The sequence below is a fragment of the Pelophylax lessonae genome (genome assembly GCF_965119305.1).
Source record: "Pelophylax lessonae genome assembly, chromosome: 1".
Taxonomy (NCBI): Eukaryota; Metazoa; Chordata; class Amphibia; order Anura; family Ranidae; genus Pelophylax; species Pelophylax lessonae.
The window spans coordinates 552,800,644-552,822,774 of NC_138768.1; the positions used below are offsets into that span (position 1 = coordinate 552,800,644).

General features: G+C 42.7%; 1 protein-coding gene across 3 annotated transcripts in view; it reads left to right on the plus strand.

The window, feature by feature from the left end:
* Nucleotides 1–22,131, plus strand: part of SPPL2B (signal peptide peptidase like 2B) — a 108,074-nt gene that overhangs the window by 51,687 nt on the left and 34,256 nt on the right. For all 3 annotated transcript variants that reach the window (XM_082255416.1, XM_082255414.1, XM_082255415.1), the window contains exons 2-3: nt 4,339–4,458; nt 10,383–10,565. In XM_082255416.1, the coding sequence (XP_082111542.1) occupies nt 4,339–4,458; nt 10,383–10,565 (303 nt within the window). The remainder of the gene's footprint in view (nt 1–4,338; nt 4,459–10,382; nt 10,566–22,131) is intronic.

Here is a 22,131-nt window from a genome sequence, read left to right on the forward strand (position 1 = left end):
ATAAACAGTCTTTACTATGCAGAGCTAGATAGTGTAAGCTTAGTATAAGTTTATAGAGAATTCCCCTGCGGGGTACTTAGCACTATTAGCGATACAGCCGAAGGGTGGTTCAGGAAAGGCGGATGATCCAGTAGCGGGATACAGGAATCAGCGCAGCGAGGTTCCGTCAGCGAAGTAAGCTTGCAAGCATGGAAGCTTCAAGCAAGGTTAGCATCCAGGTAAGGGTGTTTGAACGAACACATGTGAGTGAGAACCGGCGCTTTAAATAGCCATCTAGTCCGGCGCTGGGTGATGACAGCTCCAGTCTTAAAGGTGTTATGCGCACCTTTCCAAAAGTAAATGGTGGGGCGCATACACTTGTGGAAAGTGTAATTTAGGGTACCAAAGGTACCGGAACATTACATAACCCTAAGAATAAGGGGGAAAATAAATTAAATTGTTTAGATGTAAGGCGGTGCCTCCTCACTTATTTACAGAGTACCAAAGAGTTTAGGAGATCTAATCATCTTTTGGTCTTCTACTCTGGACCAAGGAAGGGACTTCAAGCATCTAAGCCTTCAGTCTCTTGGTCAAGCCATTACTGTGTCATAAGAGATTGCATGTATTACTGCACCAGCAAAGCTGAAAGCACACTCAACCAGAGCCCTGGCGACCTCCTGGGCTGAGAAAGCAAGAGCATCCTTGGAACAGATTTGCAGCGCAGCCACCTGGTCCAGCCAAGACACCTTCCTGAACCACTACTGAGTTGAGGTGCTGTCTCAGCAAGACCTAGCCTTCGGTAGAAAGGTGTTACAGGCGGTGGTCCCACCCTAAGGTAGGCCTGCGGTTGCTTGATTATCCTCTCATGTGTTGCCGTCCTGGAAGGTGAAAGGAGAAAGCCGACGGTTAGACTTACCGGAAACTATTTCTACGAACCTTCCAGGATGGCAGGCCTACTTCCTGCCCAGTTAAGGGGGGGGGGGAGGGTGTAGACAACAGGTGGGGAGTACCTAAGTGAATTTATACCCCTTGTGGATCGGTTGGGAGAATTACCGTATTTTCCGGCGTATAAGACGACTGGGCGTATAAGACGACCCCCCTATTACATGATCTACCGGTAATACTTATACTTAGGTTACCTTGGAGATATTATACTCGGCGTATAAGACGACCCCCCATTTTTGGGGGATTTTTTTGAGGTTCAAAAGTAGTCTTATACGCCAGAAAATACAGTACTTTTTTTTACAACTGAGGGACAAGGGGAATGGTGGGGCCTTTTAAGCAGCTGTGAACTGATTGTGTTTCCTGTAGGGTGGAGCCTCTCATCTCTCATGTGTTGCCGTCCTGGAAGGTTCGTAGAAACACTGTTAAGCCCTGCACACACGCAACGAATATCGGCCGACCGATCTTCCGACTTTTGTCCAGAGTGGTTTTTGTTGGTTGGAATGTGCCTAGACTGCACACGAATTTTCTCGCCCAACAAAAATCTACTTCAGAAGTGATGTCATGTGTTAGTTTGCTTACTTTGTGTTTTTTCTTCTCTGAGCATGCCCAGACTTGCTCATCAGATTTTTCCCTGTCGAAATCTGTACTGACTGCACGAAAAATTTTATAGTCTGCACACCAGATTTTTTTCGGCCGAAAAGTCGGAGTCGGTTGTCGGAAGCATCATACTAACAAGCCGAAAATCGGCAGATCGGACGTTGGCCAAAAATTCCCTGCCAATTTTCGACGCGTGTGTACAGGGCTTTAATGGTAAGTCTAACCGTCGTTTTTATAGTACGTTTTTGTGTTTTTTTTTTCAGTCACATGTCTATTTTTCACAGGTGCAGGCAACCAGATGCCACACCAGAAATGTGGCAAAAACGCATATGCGTTTTTACCAAGATTTTGCTACAAAGCAGTGTAAGAGCAGTCTAAGGACTGGTTCACACCAGATGCAGTACAGTTTTTTTTTTTTTCTGCATCAAAAATGCAAGGACAGTGGATTATATGGATTACATAGTCAGGTTGAAAAAAGACACAAGTCCTTCTGGTTCAACCAAGAATACTTAATACTTCCATCAGAAATTTTTCATTGTCGTTTTATATAAAAAAAAAAAAACTTGCATTGTGATGTTCCTTTTAGAATCTGAAAAAGGACTGTGATTACTTGACTAGAACACCTCAACACAACATCAGAGGACCTCAAATTTTGTAAATAATATTGCCTTTAACATGCATACCAGAGTTCCACTGTTTAGTCTGCAATATGGTTTGCTTTCCCTGTGATCACAGCATTTTATAGAAATTTGTAATGAGTTTGGTCAATTTTAAAGTGTAACCACTTGCTGACCGCTCACATTGAGCGTACTGCGGCAAAGTGGTTCGTTATCATCCAGCGACGTAGGTCTACGTCGGAGGCTCGCAAAATATGGCCTGGTCAGGAATGGGGTAAAATCTTCCGGTCTTAAAGCGGTTAAAAATACGCTCATTGAGAATTTTTTTGTCAAAGAAATGTAGCTAAATACATTGTGGCCTAAATATATGACAACAATTGAATATATCGGATATTTTTTTAACTGTCAAAGTAGAAAAATATTGTTATTTTTTCAAAATTGTTGCATTTTTTTAATAATATCGCAAAAAAATTAAAAGCGCAGAGGTGATCAAATACCACCAAAAGAAAGCTCTGTTTGTGGGAAAAAAAGGACGCAAATTTCGTTTGGATACGGCGTTGCATGACCGCGCAATTGTCAGTTAAAGTCGCACAGTGTGAACTGTGGGACCCTGCGCTTATGGATTTTAGAAAAAATTATTAATTACTTAGTGCTATAAATAAGTGTTTTAGTAAAGCTGCTAGCTGCAAAAAAAAGTGCAAGTGCTCTTTAAAATGTGGAAATGTGAATGCAGCGCTGCTTAAAAGTGTGTAAATATAGATAAATACAAGTAATGAAATCTACTACCGATCACATACTCATAATTGTCATAAAATTACAAAATTATAAAATCATATATTTCTTATAACCAAATATATAGGATTAAATAAATATATTGTGCTTAAAATAAATAAAAGTCGCACAGTGCTGAATCGCAAAAAGTGGCCTGGACGTAAAGCAGGAAAATCCTGCGGTGGTAAAGTGGTTAAAGCCCATTTTATTTTCATTTTTTTTTTTTCTTTTTTTTTTATTGCCATGTGTTTCCCCTTTAATTCTGGTCACAACAGGAAGTGATGAGAAATATCTTCAAAGGCAAAAGATATTTAGTAAAGTGGAGAGGAGTTAGATCTAATACCATTTTTGTTGCTGACTGTGCCTTACTATGGGCCACAGATGGAAAGAAGTTACTCCTGCAATTCATTCATGTCTGTAAATTTCGGCTTCATCTATTGAAACTGAAAACTGGAATTTTTTTTTTTTTTTTTTTTGACAGAACCTGGAAAACATGAAAGGTCTTAAAGCTCTTGTGAGACTTCAGTTATGTGTTATGTGTGAGGTGTGTGGGAGGATAGAAGCTGTACACATCCAGGGTGGATTTAATTTAAATCAAGTCGATTTAAATCACTAGTAAAAAGGTTTGATTTAAAATAACCCGATTTAAATCATAATTTTATAGAGCAACTGTCATCTCTGCCCCAAAGTGGCTCCTCTTGTGACCCGCTGTTGATTCACTGACGGTCCCATTCACTTTATTGGGATGACTGGTGATGTGGCAGTGACACAACAAAGTGAGGGACGTGGTGGCAGCAGGTGTGTGGATGCCCGCTAACAGGCGCTGCCATGATGGATCTGAAATGACAGGTTCTCTTTAAATGTAAGGACTCATTCTTGCTGGTAGTTAGTGTAAAAATGTGTGAATGCAGTTGCAGAGCTTGGATTCATTGAATGAGTTTACCAAAAAAGTACCGTAAATATTGCGGAATATACAGCCTCATGCTACATATCTAAGCTCCATTTAATGCTGAATAAACTAAATCATTAATGTATCTTAAATAGAAAACTATATTTAGATAGATTTTTACTCCAAAAGCATTTTATTAAAATACATTTAATGAAAATCCAATTTTTTTTTTTTTGTTAAATCATCGATTTTTATCCACCCTGCGCACAACATGTGTACACATTCTATGACCAACATGCTGGATCACCGATACAGGAAGATGGGAAAATCTCTCCTGGTATCACAGAGAACAAAAAAGACTAGGCAGAAGTATTTGCTCTTACCAAGTATATTCAAATCTTAAAAAAAAAAAAAAAAAATCTGTAACATTGGTCTTTTGATACTTCTATTTAAATAAATGTTTAATCAGGATGTTCTTTTAAAATAATTTGCTTTGTAAAATTGGAGAGAATATTAAGCTGTGTCTTTGATCTCTTTCAGGTACTGTGTGAATATGGAATGGTTCATGTAACATCGGAGAGAAGTGGTGGCAGTGCCAAAGATTACTGTATTCTTTTTAATTCAGAATGGGCTCATTTGCCTCATGACCTGGCCAAAGCTGTGAGTAAGCCTTCTCTCCTTACATTTCATAACTGTGTAACTGTAGCTGTTTATCTAACTTTATTGAATTTCTCTCCATGGAGATATTGAGGTTGATTTACTAAAGGCAAATATACTGTGCATTTCAATTGCAGTTGCTGTAGAACTAGCTCTGAAATGAGGTGAAGCTCTGCTGATTTCTATCATCCAATCATGTTCAAGCAAAAATGCTGTCTTTATTTTCTTTGCATGTGATTGGGTATTCTTTGCCTTTACCTCATTTACTAAGCTCTGGAGCAACTGAACTTGCAATGTACAGTATATTTGCCTTTAGTAAATCATCCCCATAGTGTATCTCTAGCACTACCAGCTGTTCTAACATGTGGTTTTCACTCATCCTTACTTCTTGGGCCCCTTTCACATGGGCTTTCTGATCAGAACCGCCTGTCAGTTTTTCAGGCAAGCCTGATCGGATGCTACATGCAGCCCTATGGAGAAGCAGGTGTCAGCGAAGACATCTCCGCTGACACCTGCTGCTCTCCGATCTGATCCTGTCCAGTACGTGAAATCCAGACGGATGGAAACCCTATTTTCCATCCATCTGGAGGATTAGATCGGATAAAAAGGCGGTCTGTTTTTATCCGATCTCCCATACAAGGAAATTTAGGGGGAGGGGGGATCAGCATTGTATTAGGGGGAGTGGGCTAGGGGGAACAGCATTGTATTAGGGGGAGGGGGGATCAGCAGTGTATTAAGGGGAGGGGGATCAGCCTTGTATTAGGGGGATGGGGGGATCAGCCTTGTATTAGGGGGAGGGGGCCAGGGGGGTCAGCATTTTATTAAGGGGAGGCGGGGTCAGCATTGTATTAGGAGGAGGAGGCTGGAGGGGGGACTGCATTGTTTTAGGGGGAAAGGGGATTAGAATTGTATTAGGGCCCCTAATACAATGCTGATCCCCCCTCTCCCCTAATTCAATGCTGTTCCCCCCGGCCCCCTCCCCCTAATACAATGCTGATCCCCCCTCAAACAGCTTTGTATTAGGGGGAGGAGGCCGGGGGTGGGGGGGGAGCAGGCATTGTATTAGGGGCAGGGGGAGTCAACATTGTATTAGGGTGGGGGGGATCAGCATTGTATAGGGGGGGGGAACAGCATTGTGTTAGGGGGAGGGGGACAGCATTGTATTAGGGGGAATTGTAACTCTAAACTGGTAACTTGTAGAAATTTTTAAAGTGTCGCCGATGGGGATTTTAAGGTACCAATGTTTGTCACCATTCCACGAGCGTGCACAATTTTGAAGCATGACATGTTGGGAATCTATATACTTGGCGTAACATTATCTTTCACATTATAGAAAATAATTGGGCTAACTTTACTGTTTTCTTATTTTTAATTAAAAAAAAGTTTTAATTTCCCAAAAAAATTGCGTTTGTGAGACCGCTGCACAAATTCGGTGTGATAAATATTGCAACGATCTCCATTTTATTCTCTAGGGTCTCTGCTAAAAGAAAATCTAAAATGTCTGGGGGTTCTAAGTAATTTTGCAGCCAAAAAAAAAAAGATTTGAAATTGTAAACAACGTGTCAGAAAAAGGGCCAGTGCAGAAGTGGTTAAATTATGTTTCATATATGAATACTTGATGACATGCTGGTATGACGACGCAATGCTATGGAGCTGGTATGTAATTTTTTCCAGGGCTGGTTTTCAAACCCTGTCTGGCCCTGGCTCTGTCTCTGCAAAGTAAGCGGAGACTGAGCTGTCATCCGCCTGTTCAGCGGGGATGGGTGGATCCATCCCCGCTGAGCAAAACGGAGTCCGCCAGGCGGAAAGCCAGTGTGATAGGTCCCTTACAATGTTTTCATCACAAACTCTGAATTTTCCACATTTGTGAGATGTCTACTTTGACAGTAATGACACGGGAGCATTAAACTTTTAATTTTCTATCTGCAGTGTTGGCACAAAACCGTATCAAGCTCCTAATTCCATATATCATTTGCCACATAATTGGTTTATATAGAAGGTTCTCAGAATACTGTTTGTTTTTCATTGCTAATTAGTTATATTATCATTAGAAATATGTGTGGAAAAATGTATGACATGGGGTAAATCCCTCGTTCACACCAAAGTAATTTGTCATGTGATTTGACAGTTCGAAATCCCATGACGTTGCACCCTATTTTCGGCAATAGAACCGTTTAAATCATTACGACTCAAGTCGCAGCAACATTGAAAAAGGTTCCTGCACTACTGTTCTGCGATTTCATTGCGACTTGCATTGATTTCTGTTAAATTAAGTCTCCAGCCGCAATAAAATCGGAGATCCAAATCGCACTGATCTGTGGCTTTGAAACCACGCTGAAGTAGCGTAATTTCAAATCTGCACTGGTGTGAACCACGACTAAATCTGCTTTTGGATTGATCTACAGTACTAGAAACAAGTTCTTGCAGTCAGGTAGTCCAGCTACACTAAAAGTATGTAGTGAAAGGTTTGTAATGCAGTAGGAGTCTGACAGCATGAGAATGCATTCCCCATTGACGTTGTTACAGAGGGGGAGATTTACTAAAACTGGAGAGTGTTAATCTGGTGCAGCTCTGCATAGAAACCAATTAGCTTCCAGGTTTTTCTGTCAAAGCTTAATTGAACAAGCTGAAGTTAGAAACTGATTGGCTACCATGCATAGCTGCACCAGATTTTTCACTCTAAAGTTTTAGTAAATCAACCCCAGATTGTCTTCTTCTTGCAGTCAAAATGCACATGTTCTATATGTTGCATATAATTGCAACATTACTATGTAAGTAGCCAACTAAACACACACACACACACAAGTTCAAACTAAAGCTGCATACACACTATCCAACTTTTGTTGGTAGATTTCCTTCAGATTTACCTTTTCTATGTAGTGCAAGGGCCTGCCAGATTGCATACAAATTGAAAGTGTTTAGGTTTGACCTTATATTATATGGTTTTGGTAAGTCTAAAGGAAAAAGTCTTCAGAAAATCTTATAGTGTGTATGGCCCATTAGGGCTCTTTCACACGGCCGCTCCATGTGAAAGCTCCGCTGCGGGACTTTTTTTTTTTCACGAAACGGATGACATTTGTGTCATCCGCTCCGTATGTCCGCATATCATCCCATCCGTTTGCGGATGATATGCGGACATAATGTAAGTCTATGGGGATTGCGGATGTCAGCAGGTGACACCGCTGACATCCGATTTTCCTTCCTTTCCGTTTTTTGAACGAAGAGAAAAAATAGGGTTCTGTTCCGTTCCAAAAAACGGAACAGAACTGAAAGGAAGAAAATCGGATGTCAGCGGATGGTATTCCGCTGACATCCGCAATGCCATAGACTTACATTATGTCCGCAAATCATCCGCAAAAAAATAGGATGATTTGCGGACACACGGAGCGGCCGTGTGAAAGAGCCCATAAGGTATCAATAAAAACCTCCAGGGTCACTGACAAACCTGCCTAGTAGATAAAAAAAATCCTTTTCAAATGAAAAAAACAAAGTATAGTTTGTGCAGCCATTCATCATACAAGGGCCATCCATCACTTAACCTTCTATGTTTTTCTTACAGGACTTTAAAAATATAATCCATATTGAAAGTTTTGCTTTGGAAGTAATTTACAAGGACAGTACTTTACAGATTGGAAATAATGTGAATCTCCAAATTTTCAATAAATACAATTTCCCCTAAAATATAAAGGGAAGGCTTGTAATTCATCACAACTCGGTTACAGTCCTCTAAGGACAAGTGTTGCTCTATGTACTGTGTGAAATTTAAAAAGGAGTAAGGGCCGGTTTGTGGTCTACAGGACTGCAAAACCTGCTTGTAGGAGGTCAACTGCACCTGACAATGACTGAATGATCTCAGAAACCTGTCAAAAACTGATGCCATTGACACAAGCCCAAAGGTCACTGACACAGGAACAAAGAGTAGAGTGAAGAGATAACATTATGGTGCCCCAGTTTTTTTTTCTCTTTTGCATTTTTCTTAGTGGATAACATGGTAAGAACTTTTATGGTATTGGATATTTGGAAAGAGTATAGAAGAATGAAACCTCTGTCAGGTATTTACTTATGACTGCCCATTCTGACAGTGGCCATCAATGTAGGAAGTGATGGGAATACAGACAGCTATGAAAACAGAAAATTCCTATTCTAGTAAGTGAGTAGGAAAAATCTCATTATAAAGATGGCCATGTATGTGCAATTCTGTATTCTAAATCCGCAACTAAGAAGCATTTTTGGGACTTGAGGTTAGAAGTGCCTTTGGCAGGTAGGGACCAATGACAATTGCTCTATGTACTCAGTAAACCATTAAATAATACAGGGAGTGCAGAATTATTAGACAAATGAGTATTTTTGAGGATTCATTTTATTATTGAACAACAACCATTGTTCTCAATGAACCCAAAAAACTCATTAATATCAAAGCTGACTATTTTTGGAAGTAGTTTTTAGTTTGTTTTTAGTTTTAGCTATTTTAGGGGGATATCTGTGTGTGCAGGTGACTATTACTGTGCATAATTATTAGGCAACTTAACAAAAATCAAATATACAGTATACCCATTTCAATTATTTATTTTTACCAGTGAAACCAATATAACATCTCAACATTCACAAATATACATTTCTGACATTCAAAAACAAAACAAAAACAAATCAGTGACCAATATAGCCACCTTTCTTTGCAAGGACACTCAAAAGCCTGCCATCCATGGATTCTGTCAGTGTTTTGATCTGTTCACCATCAACATTGCGTGCAGCAGCAACCACAGCCTCCCAGACACTGTTCAGAGAGGTGTACTGTTTTCCCTCCTTGTAAATCTCACATTTGATGATGGACCACAGGTTCTCAATGGGGTTCAGATCAGGTGAACAAGGAGGCCATGTCATTAGCTTTTCTTCTTTTATTCCCTTTCTTGCCAGCCACGCTGTGGAGTACTTGGACGCGTGTGATGGAGCATTGTCTTGCATGAAAATCATGTTTTTCTTGAAGGATGCAGGCTTCTTCCTGTACCACTGCTTGAAGAAGGGGTCTTCCAGAAACTGGCAGTAGGACTGGGAGTTGAGCTTGACTCCATCCTCAACCCAAAAAGGCCCCACAAGCTCATCTTTGATGATACCAGCCCAAACCAGTACTCCACCTCCCCCTTGCTGGCGTCTGAGTCGGACTGGAGCTCTCTGCCCTTTACCAATCCAGCCACGGGCCCATCCATCTGGCCCATCAAGACTCACTCTCATTTCATCAGTCCATAAAACCTTTGAAAAATCAGTCTTGAGATATTTCTTGGCCCAGTCTTGACGTTTCAGCTTGTGTGTCTTGTTCAGTGGTGGTCGTCTTTCAGCCTTTCTTACCTTGGCCATGTCTCTGAGTATTGCACACCTTGTGCTTTTGGGCACTCCAGTGATGTTGCAGCTCTGAAATATGTCCAAACTGGTGGCAAGTGGCATCTTGGCAGCTGCACGTTTGACTTTTCTCAGTTCATGGGCTGTTATTTTGCACCTTGGTTTTTCCACACGCTTCTTGCGACCCTGTTGACTATTTTGAATGAAATGCTTGATTGTTCGATGATCACGCTTCAGAAGCTTTGCAATTTTAAGAGTGCTGCATCCCTCTGCAAGATATCTCACTATTTTTTACTTTTCTGAGCCTGTCAAGTCCTTCTTTTGACCCATTTTGCCCAAGGAAAGGAAGTTGCCTAATAATTATGCACACCTGATATAGGGTGTTGATGTCATTAGACCACACCCCTTCTCATTACAGAGATGCACATCACCTAATATGCTTAATTGGTAGTAGGCTTTCGAGCCTATACAGCTTGGAGTAAGACAACATGCATAAAGAGGATGATGTGGTCAAAATACTCATTTGCCTAATAATTCTGCACTCCCTGTATGTCAGTTAGATTAAAAATGTTCTAATTTTCTCCTAAACGTAGGCCTTGCTCCATCTTCAAGATCAGACTGCGTCTGTTCTTTGTTCCCCTGCGGATGTCCCAGATGGTGGCTTCAGTAATCGTATCCCTATGGTAATGAGAGGAAATTGCACTTTTTATGAGAAGGTGCGTCTGGCGCAAATCAATGGAGCACGTGGGCTACTGATCGTTAGTCGGGAGCGGCTGGTGAGTAGAAGGATATTATTGATCTTTTGCATGATCACATTTTTCTGAGGACATACTTTGTAGTAGTTGCCTAAATGTTTTGCTTAAAAAAAAAGTTGTAGGTATTCCCTCCAACACAAACACAGGTTTGAAATGAGGGAAGACAAGTGGTCCCCATTGCTAAAATCTGTTTTTTGCAGATACTGGTTACTATCAGTTAAGCATTTCTTTCTGCATGATCTTGTCATTATAAAATTCCAGCAATTTAATGATACAGATTTGGGCTCGAGATTCTAAGATTTCAGAAGGAAAAGTATCTTTATTGTTTTCTTGTCCATTGAGGGACGCAGAAATTCTTAAATTGTTGGGTTGTGCTCCTGCGTACAGGAGAAATGGACACTAGCAACAAAAAAGCCTGTACAGGATAACTCCGCCTACAACCTCTGTTGCCTCTGTTTTTTGCTGGTGTCCTCTGGAGAGCAGACATGTTTTCTTCAGCTTTGCTGTTCGTTTGTTCATAGTTACATAGTTACATAGTTAGTGAGGTTGAAAAAAGACATCAGTCCATCCAGTTCAACCTATGATGTGTGTGCGTGTTTGCTGTTAACCGTACATTGTATACCCCTGTATGTTGTGGTCTTTAAGGTGCCCATCTAATAGTTTTTTGAAACTATCGATTAGGGCTGTTGAAAATAATCGTTGCATCGATGCATCGCGATGCGGCCACCCGCGATTCTGCATCGATGCGGACCCCCCCAATAATCGATTTCTGGCTCCTCCCCCTCCCTCTTCTGGCTCCTCCCTCCCTCTTCTGTCATTGCTGGAGAAGACGCATGTAGGCGTCTGCTTCCCGCCTAGCTCTCCCGCGCAACAGCTCTGCTTGCTTCCGGGTACAACCACCAAGTTCCGGACGCCATGCAAATGGCGGGAAAGGCTCCTCCCGCAGCGGTGAAGCGCTCCCTTTGAAAAAAATCCCTTAGAAAGCTGACCGACGATCGCTCTTTGAGGAAACTACTGATGGGGGTAAGGAGTTAATTTTAAAGCCTAAAAGGGCTCTTGCTTAGCTGATGGGACGATCACTCTTTGGGGAAGCTATTGATGGGTGGAAGGAATTTATTTTAAAGCCTAAAAGGGCTCTTGCTTAGCTGATGGGACGATCGCTCTTTGGGGAATCTATTGATGGGTGGAAGGAATTCATTTTAAAGCCTAAAAGGACTCTTGCTTAGCTGATGGGGAAACCCACTAACAATATGTAAGGCTGATTTACACATTGAACCCTACTCCAAAGAGACTGCCTCAACTCTCTGAGCAAACTGCATTTTATGGCTGGATTTTGTGTCAGTGGAATTTCCCTGACAGCTGGAATAGGAGTGCATTGCTATTACCATCTAGGGCTGCCACGACGCGTCGACGTAGTCGACTACGTCGACTACAAAAAAACGTTGACGTGCGTGAAAGGCGTCGACGCGTCAACGTGTGACGTCACACGCCCCCTGGCCGGCCGCAGCGCCGCTTCCGACCGGGAGAAATCAGTGCGCCGCAGCAGAACACCGGGCCCGGGGAGGAGGAGATGCCGCCGTACGAGGGGCTGGGGGCGGGGGGAGAGAAGACCGCAGGGAGAGAAGACCGCGGTGGTCATAGACCTGGGAGAGGCATTTACTAAGTGAGTGTCCGGAGTCATGTGCTGGGATTGGAATTGGGGTGCATGGGAGACATGGGATCTAATACTGGGGGGACATGGGACCTGTCATTAGAGTCTATTGGACCTGTCAGTGGGGGGTACATGGGGGTCTGCCAGCTGGGGGGTGTGTGGGATCTGTTGTTGGGGATTCATGGAGTCTGCCTGCTGGGGGTGTATAGGATCTGTCATTGGGGTTCATGGGGTCTGCTAGCTGGTGGTACATGGGATCTGTCATTGGGGTACATGGGGTCTGTCATTGATTGGGGTTCATGGCGTCTGCTAGCTGGTGGTACATGGGATCTGTCATTGGGGTACATGGGGTCTGTCATTGGGGTTCATGGGGTCTGCTAGCTGGTGGTACATGGGATCTGTCATTGGGGTACATGGGGTCTGTCATTGATTGGGGTTCATGGGGTCCGCTAGCTGGTGGTACATGGGATCTGTCATTGGGGTACATGGGGTCTGCCAGCTGGGGGTGTATAGGATCTGTTATTGGGGTTCATGGGGTCTGCCAGCTGTACTAGGTGGGAGGGCTTACTGAGGGGTCTGCAATGGGAGGGGGGCTTACTAAGTGGTCTGTACAAGGTGGGAGGGCTTACTGAGGGGTCTGCACTGGGAGGGGGGGCTTACTAAGTGGTCTGTACTAGGTGGGAGGGCTTACTGAGGGGTCTGCAATGGGAGGGGGGGGTTACTAAGTGGTCTGTACTAGGTGGGAGGGCTTACTGAGGGGTCTGCACTGGGAGGGGGGGCTTACTAAGTGGTCTGTACTAGGTGGGAGGGCTTACTATGGGGTCTGTACTGGGAGGGGGGCTTACTGAGGGGGTCTGTATTATTTACAGGATTAATTAGCTAATCAAAGAAACAATTAAGCAAAAAAAGAAAAAATTTAAATAATCGTTAGATTAGTCGACTAATCGTAAAAATAATCAATAGATTAGTCGACAGACAAATTAATCGTTAGTTGCAGCCCTATTACCATCCCTGAGTAATCTGCAATTTATGGCTGAATTCTGTCATTGGAATTCTTCTGACAACTTGAATTAGGAGTGCACTGCTGCTATGTGGTGTCCAAGTAACTGAGTATGAAACCTATATCATGAAAGGCAACCTGTTTAAACCTTTCAGAATTCTTGTGATTTAATTGGGGAAATTTGCAAAGTTTCTACTTGTAACTAGATTAGATTGCCTTGCAGCTTTGTTGATTACTTCTGGGACTACATCCATTACCAAACTAAGTCTATTACTAGTGGAGTACTTTACATGGATGTCTAGAATCAAGGAAAAGTACATTGGATTATGAGCTAGAGACTGCTATGCCTGAGTTGATCTCTTAGGTGTAGGGGATATGTTCTCCAAATTAGCCGGAAAATTAACTACTTGTTTAGAGCCAAATACTTGCTCTTGATACCATCTCCTGTACCATGTCTGCAGTCTCTAACCGTCTCCGGTATCATGTCTGCAGTCTCTGACCATCTCCTGTCTCATGTCTGCAGTCTCTGACCTTCTCCTGTATCATGTCTGCAGTCTCTGACCTTCTCCTGTATCATGTCTGCAGTCTCTGACCCTCTCCTGTAGTGTGTCTGCAGTCTCTGACCCTCTCCTGTAGTGTGTCTGCGGTCTCTGACCCTCTCCTGTAGTGTTTCTGCGGTCTCTGACCCTCTCCTGTAGTGTGTCTGCGGTCTCTGACCCTCTCCTGTAGTGTTTAGGGGGGAGCCTTGAGCTTTTTACGTTGTTGTCTGCTGTGTTTGGACTTTGCTACATGCAGGGAGTTTTTTTTTGTTTGTTTTAAGAACAGATAAAATAACCATGGGCATTAATCGTGATGCATCGTGATGCATCGCGGAATCGAAACGTATCGAATCGTGACCCTAATAATCGTATTCGAATCGAATTGTGAGGTAAGTGAAGATGCGCAGCCCTACTATCGATGCTCCCTGTTGTTACGACGGAAGAGAATTCCACATCCTTACTGCTCTGACAGTAAAGAACCCCCTACGTACTTTAAGGTTAAACTGCCTTTCCTCTAGTTTTAGTAAGTGGCCATGTGTCTTATTGTATTCCCTTTCTCTGAATAGTTTGTTCCTTATGCTAGGGTCGCCAGTACAGTATTTGTACATTGATATCATATCCCCCCTTAATCGTCTCTTCTCCAGAGAGAATAAGTTCAGTGCTTGTAGTCTTTCCTCATAGCTGATGTCCTCCATTCCCCTAATTATTTTTGTTGCCCTTTTCTGGACTCTTTCCAGTTCCAGCACATCCTTCCTGAGGACCGGTGCCCAGAATTGGACAGCATACTCCAGATGTGGCCGGACCAGAGTCTTGTAGAGAGGGAGAATAATCTCTTTATTTCTAGAGTGAATCCCCTTTTTTATACATCCCAGTATTCTGTTGGCTTTGCTTGCTGCGGCTTGGCATTGCATGCCACTGTCAAGCCTGTTGTCTACCAGTACCCCCTGGTCCTTTTCCATGTTAGATTCAACCAGAGGTTCCCCCCTAGTGAGTAGCTTGCTTTCTGGTTTCTGGCACCCAAGTGCATTACTTTACATTTTTCAACATTAAACCTCATCTGCCATGTAGTTGCCCACCCCATTATTTTGTTCAGGTCCGCTTGTAAGGTTTCCACATCCTGCATAGAAGATATTGGCATGCTTAGTTTAGTATCATCCGCAAATACTGAGATTGTACTAGCTATCCCCTCCTCTAGATCATTTATGAATAAATTAAACAGGATTGGTCCCAGGACAGAACCCTGGGGGACCCCACTTTCCACACCCGCCCAATCCGAGTACTCCCCATTAGTCACCACCCTTTGCACTCTCCCCTGGAGCCAGTTCTCACCTTATGGTCCATACCTACCTTCCTTAGTTTGAACAGTAAGCGTTTGTGGGGAACTGTGTCAAAGGCCTTTGCAAAGTCCAGATACACCATATCCACAGGCTTACCTTTATCTAGGTGGTAGCTCACTTCATCATAGAAGGTTAATAGATTGGTTTGGCAAGAATGATTTTTCATGAATCCATGCTGATTACTACTAATAATACAATTTTCATTACTAAAGTCTTGTATGTGGTCCCTTAACATCCGCTCCAAAATCTTGCAGACTACTGATGTTAGGCTGACCGGCCTATAGTTACCCGGGATATATCTCGGCCCTTTTTTAAATATTGGTATCACGTTGGCTTTTTTCCAATCAGCTGGCACCATACCCGTCTGTAAACTATCCTTAAAAATCATGAATAATGGTCTGGCAATCACCTGGCTGAGCTCTTTAAGAACCCTCAGGTGCAAGCCATCCGGTCCCGGTGATTTATTTATGTTAAGTTTCTCTAGTTTAGTTCTAAGTCTATCTTCTGTTAGCCATGGCGGTACTTCCTGAGGTGTGTTGTTTAGTTTGGCCCTACAAGCTGGGTTAGTGTTGCCCCCCAATTCTTTTGTGAAGACTGAAGAGAAGAAATTATTTAACACTACCACCTTTTCCCTGTCCTCGGTGGCCAAATCTCTCTTATCGTCTTTTATGGGACCAATGTGTTCTGGCCTCGCTTTCTTACTATTTATATACTTAAAGAATTCCTTGGGGTTCTTTTTACTCTCTTCCGCTATATGTCTCTCGTGTTCTATTTTAGCCACCCTGATTTCGTCTTTACATTTTTTATTACACTCTTTGTAATGTTTGAATGCTGCCAATGACCCCTCAGTCTTGTATTTTTTGAAGGCCTTTTCTTTAGCATTAATATGCATTTTTAAGTTGGAGTTTAGCCACCCAGAGTTTAGTATTGCTCTTTTAAATTTATTTCCCTTTGGAATGCACTGGTCAATCCCTTTGTTTAGTATTCTCTTGAAGCACTCCCATTTTTCCTCCGTGTTCTTTGTTCCCAGGGTTCTATCCCATTTGATATTTTCTAGCATAGAGCGAAGTTTTGGGAAATTGGCTCTTTTGAAATTCAGTGTCCTTATGTTTCCTATTACTATGATTAATACTGAAACTAATTGACCTATGGTCACTGTTTCCTAAGTTGCTCCGTATTTCTATATCCGTGAGCAGGTCTGTATTGTTGGTAATCAGTAGGTCAAGTACCGCATTGTTTCTTGTCGGTGCATTCACCATCTGACCCATGAAATTGTCCTGCAAAACATTTAGGGACTGCTGAGCCTTGGCTGAATGCGCGGTTCCTTCATTTGGTAGATTTTCTATGTCAAGTGTCATCTAGTCAGTGGATGTTCTGGTGACTCTGTGGAATCTATCTTTCCTCCCCTGAAGCTTCTTTCTCATCTGCTTTGCAGGTTTAAGATAAAAGGCATTCCAGTGATTCTCATTGTACTGGAATGGTGGTACTTTAAAATGGTAAGATTCCTGGAAGTTGCTCCTTGAGCTTTTTTAGAATGTCAGGATCTTCTATTTTAAAGACCGATTTACCATTCGGCTTTGTGGTCACTGGCTGTATAACCTGGTTTATTGCAGCCCCATGGGCATTTCTTCATCTTTGATTTCTACAATGATAAAAGCTAGGAATGCTGTTTGCCCTTCAGAAACTGCTGTTTGAACCCACTAAGGACATTTATTTCTCTTTTCTTACCCATAAGGTTGGTACACTTTGTAGCCATCACCTCTGAGAGGTAGGTGTCTAAACTAGCGGCTTTATCCTATGGACACAGTATTGTTGAGGCCTAGGACTCTGTCATCAGCCTCAACCCAGTCATTGTTCTTCCATCCCTCATTGCTGGTTAAGTTCACTCCAGATCACTTTCAAAATACTGATACGTTTTGTCATCTCGGATGCACCCTGGAAAGGTGTCCAGGCTTCTTGTTTCACCATCTCAAGGTGGCTCACACAGGTCCCAGCCCTATCTGTTTATATTCATTCTCTCTGTACTACTACCGCTACAAAACTGAGGCATGCTGGTTGTGTGCAGTGTTACCTATGCTGGTGTTTTGGATATTTCTGGCTAGGACACTGACATTGGTTACACTTGCAGTTGGGTAGAGGTGGCTGTAAACACAGGCAGTTGAGCCGTGTTTTTATCACCTTCAGCCCATCCGCCCCCCCCCCAATTGTTTTGGCGTGGGCAAATGAGCACATGCATCATGCATTAGCAAAGGTGCATTAAAGGCACAATCATGCATCAGTATAAAGTGTATGCCGTGATAGTCTATGGCCCGGAGGGTGCCAAATAAAATGTAAAAGTTAACTTTGGAACCGCCGTAGATTAGCAGTCGGGACTGCCACAGGTAAAGAGCAGAAATAATATAAAATTCTGGGTAAAAGATCCAATTTAAGAGCTGCAATTCTACCCATCCAGGATAAGTGACTCAAAGATGACCACACCTCCACCTCCCGTAGCAATCTGGGAAACCAGGTTGAATAATTGGTTTTATAAAGAGACGGTATAGAAGGGGTCAATTTAATTCCTCAGGTAGGGGAGGGAGTGCGATTGCCAGAAAAAGTCAAACTGACTTTCCAGGCTTGGCAGAAAATCCCATCCAGATTAACATTGAGTGCCTCTGTCTTCGCCCAGTTCACCAAATGGCAAAAGCCAAAGTTTTTATAGCAATAATAAAAAGGAGTGGGGGGAGAGGGCAGCCCTGGCACGTATCGGAAGCAATCAGGAGGGAGGCTGAGGTATAGCCTCTAACTCGAATCTGGGTTGAGGGGTTATTGTACAAAGTCTCTAGAAAGGACAGAAACTTGGGACCATTTTAGATACAATTCTGAACAGCTTTGACTACAATAAAGTGACGAAGGCTTTCCTGATATCCAAAGAAAGCAGTAGTCCCTTCTGTGGCAACCCCCTGAAGGATTAAAATAAGGTCTATAGCCTGGTGACTATGACCAAAAGCCTTTCTATGCAGTGTACTTTAGAGTACTTTAAGTGTGCATGAGAATAATGGGTAATATCTTGTTTAGTTGGATTAAATTCTCTCCATGCGTCTATCAGATCATATTGGTCTAATAACTGCACATATTTAGTGCCCACTGTTGAGGGGTGTAAAATCTGGGAACCTGGGAGTCTAGATTTGTCCAAAACAGAATCTAGGACCAAGTTAGAATCCACAACCAGGAAAACGGACCCGTCAAAAATATGGGCCAGCATCTGAACAGCATCTGAAAGAGAGATTGTAAGGACAATTGGTCAGTTAGGAGCATAGGAGGAAACAAAAGTAAATCTCAGCTCCCTCAATCTCACCCTTCACTAAAAGATATCTTCTGTTGGGGTTCTTGATCACATTGAGCAGCGGGAAAGAAAGGGCTTTAGAAATGCGGATCGCCACTCCACGCATCTTGTCAGGTAAAAAATTGGGGGTATCCGTGAAGAGAGAACGCATTACTAGACCTACTGATTACAAGCAATACAGATCTAATTGCAGATGTTGAAATACAGGGCAACATAGGAAACCGCAACCACAGCTCAATTAGTTTCAGTATAAATCACAGAAATAAGAAGCACAAGGGTAATACAAGGACACTGAATTTCAAATGAGCCAACTTCTTTAAAATGCCCCATATCCCATATTTGCCCCATATCCCATATTAAAGGTATTGGCCAGTGTATTCCAATGGGAAATAAATTTAAAGAGCTAAAATAATCTTGGGTGGCTAAACTCTCACAGAAAAATGCATATGAAAGCAAAAGAAAAGGTCTTTTAAAAAAAATACAAGGCTACAGGGCAATGTCAACATTCCAACAATACAAAGAATACAATAAGAAATGTAAGAGCGCATTTAGGGCAGCTCAAATAGACCACGAAAGGCACATAGCGGAGGAGAGTAAAAAAAACTCATTCCTACAAAGGAATAAACAGTAAGAAAGTGAGGGCAGAACATATTGGCCCCATAAAGGATGATGAAGGGAATTTGGTTACAAAAGACCAAGAGAAGGCAAAGGTTTTAAATGCATTCTTCTTCTCAGTTTTCACAAAGGAAACAAGGTTATACAGTAACCAAGACTGTAATATTAATACCACGTCACAGAATGCCCCCTCATGGCAAACTGAGGTCAGTATCAGAAATAGACTTGAAAAGCTTAACATAAATAAATCACCAGGACCAGATGGTTAACACCCGTGGGTCCTTATGGAACTCAGTCAGGTGATAGCTTGACCATTGTTCCTAATTTTTATGCACAGTTTACTGACTGGAATAGAGGGGATGATAAGTGACTGTATCCAAGATTTTACTAATAAAAATGGTAATAGTGGTAATCAGCACGGATTCATGAAGAATGGTTTTTGCCAGACAAATCTATTAACGTTCTGTGAAGAAGTGAGCTGCCATCTAGATAAAAGAAGGCCTGTGGATGTGGTGTATCTGGATTTTCTAAAGGCATTTGATACAGTTCCCCCCCAAACCTTTACAATACAAACTGAAATCTATCAGCATGGACTATAGGGTGAATACCTGGATTGAAAACTGCCTACAGGGGCGGGTCCAAAGGGTAATTCTAAATAGTGAGTACTCTGAATTGTCCAGTGTGGTAAGTGGGGTTCCCCAAGGATCTGTCCTGGGACCTATTCTGTTTAATTTATTCATAAATGATATAGAGCATGGGATAAACAGCTCAATATTTGGTGATGATACAAAGTTAAGCAGAGCAATAACTTCAGTGCAGGATGTGGAAATCTTACAAGGAGACCTAAATAAAATAATGGGGTAGGCAACTACATGGCAAATGAGGTTAAATGTTGAAAAATGTAAAGTAATGCATTTGGGTGCTAAAAGTACAAACACAAGTTACTTGCTATGGAGAAAACCTATGGGGGAATCTAGGATGGGAAAGGACCTGGGAGTCCTAGTAGTAGACGACAGGCTCAGCAATGGCATACAATGTCAAGCTGCTGCAAGCAAAGCCAACTGAATATTGGCATGCATTAAAAAGGGGATTCACTCTAGAGCCAAAACAATGATTCTCCTACTCTACAAGACTCTGGTCCGGCAGCATCTTAAGTATGCCATCCAATTCCGGGCACCAGTCCTCAGGAAGGATGTGCTGGAACTGGAGAGAGTCCAGAGAAGGGCAACAAAGCTAATAAAGGAACTAGAGGATCTCCGCTATTGGGAGGAGACACTCGAGAGGGGATATGATAGCGATGTACAAATACCATACTGGTGATGCTAGCATAGGGAAAAAACTTTTCAGTGAAAGAGAATTTAAAAAGACACGTAGCCATTTACTAAAATTGGAAAAGAAGCGGTTTAACCTTAAACTGCATAGAGGATTCTTTACTATCAGAGCGGTAAGAATGTGGAATCTCTTCCACAAGCAGTGGTATTAGCAGGGAGCGTCGATAGTTTAAAAAAAAATATTAGATGGGCACCTTAAGGATCACAACATACAGGGATATAAAATGTACTATTGACATAAACACATACACCCACACACACACTAAAGGTTGAACTGGTGTCTTTTTTCAACCTTACCAACTATGTAACTATGAAGGAAGGTTGGTTTGTATGAGGTTAGAAAAGTGGGTCTCTTGCAAGAGAACCACCTCAGTCTCAACAGAATGATAATAATTTAAAGCCTTACAGGGCTTAGCAGAGAAATTTAGGCCCTGTGTGTTGTTGGTTTAGGAGGGGGGGGGGATGTAGTCATGGTTAATGTGTACAAGGAAAAAATAAAATTTACCTTAGAAGAGACAGCGTTAGCCACACGCAAGCTACCTGGGGTGTTTGGAGAGTGGTGGAAGAAGTGGGATCCAGAAGTAGAAAAGAAAGAGAAGGGCCCCACCCAGTGGCGGCTGGTGCTCCATGGGCCGGGGGGCAGCAGACGGACCACACCATACCCCCCCCCCCCCGGACCACACCAGGCCACACACTATAACCCCCCCGGACCACAGCGAGACAGGACCCCCCACTCACCCACCCTGCCCTGGATGTCTGCAGCAGCTTCACCATGCCCAATGGCATGGCTTCTCTTTTTTGGCTAATCGGGAAACGGCTCTCAAGACCCGCTTCCTGATTGGCCAGGAGGAGGATTCGTGTGAATTTTTATTCGCTATTGTCATACAACTGGGTGGGCTCTGCGCCCCGAGCCCACCCTTTTTTTTAGCCTGTGAGAGCCTCTGGCTCTAGTCACATGGTTAAAAAAGAAAAAAGTCCCGTTGAACTCCATGCGTCCGGCGCCCCATATGCACCAGCCACCACTGGCCCCACCCTGAAGGTGGGATTGTCCCCTGCATCCCCAAAGCAAAAACAAAAGACATAGAAAACATATACATTCAAACAGTACAGTAAATTGACAGAAGTTAAAGCATCCTGGCAGGAGCAGCCTCCAAGTTACGTAAAAAAAACCCAGCAAAATGAAAAAACTTCACCTCCATATACATAGAGATTTGTCTGAATCCATGTCAGACGAGATATTAAACCGACCTAGATGGAGTCAGGGGGGAGCCATGCTCACGCATCAGGCCTGCGTTGAGCATCGCTTAACTAGATAATCATTACACATTTATGAGGTCCTTTTATGAAAACCATAACCTGAAAACGGGGACAAAAGGCTCAAAGTCATCAGAAGTAGGCCAGGACCACAAAAAAAAAAAAAAAAAGAGGCATAGCGAGTAAATCCCACTATGCCAATGCAAGAACCTAAATATGCTTAGGGACGGGAACCCTAAGTGAAGAAAAAATACACTGAAGGCACCATAAGATGAAAAACAACAAACAAAAAAAGAATGGTAGTAAAATGAAGAACATGTCCTCATGGCAGTCCAGATTGTTGCTTGGTGCAGCTTCTGGTGTTGTACCATAGAGGGGACAAGGGAGCAGGCGGGGTCTGATGGCACCTGTCTGTGGGGTGCGGTTATGGGCGCAGAGGCGATTGGGGTGGTGGTGATCAACCCCAACTGGAGCAGGAGGGATTCTCCATCAGAGAAAGTAGAAAGGGCATAAGTCTTACCACAGTATGTGAATT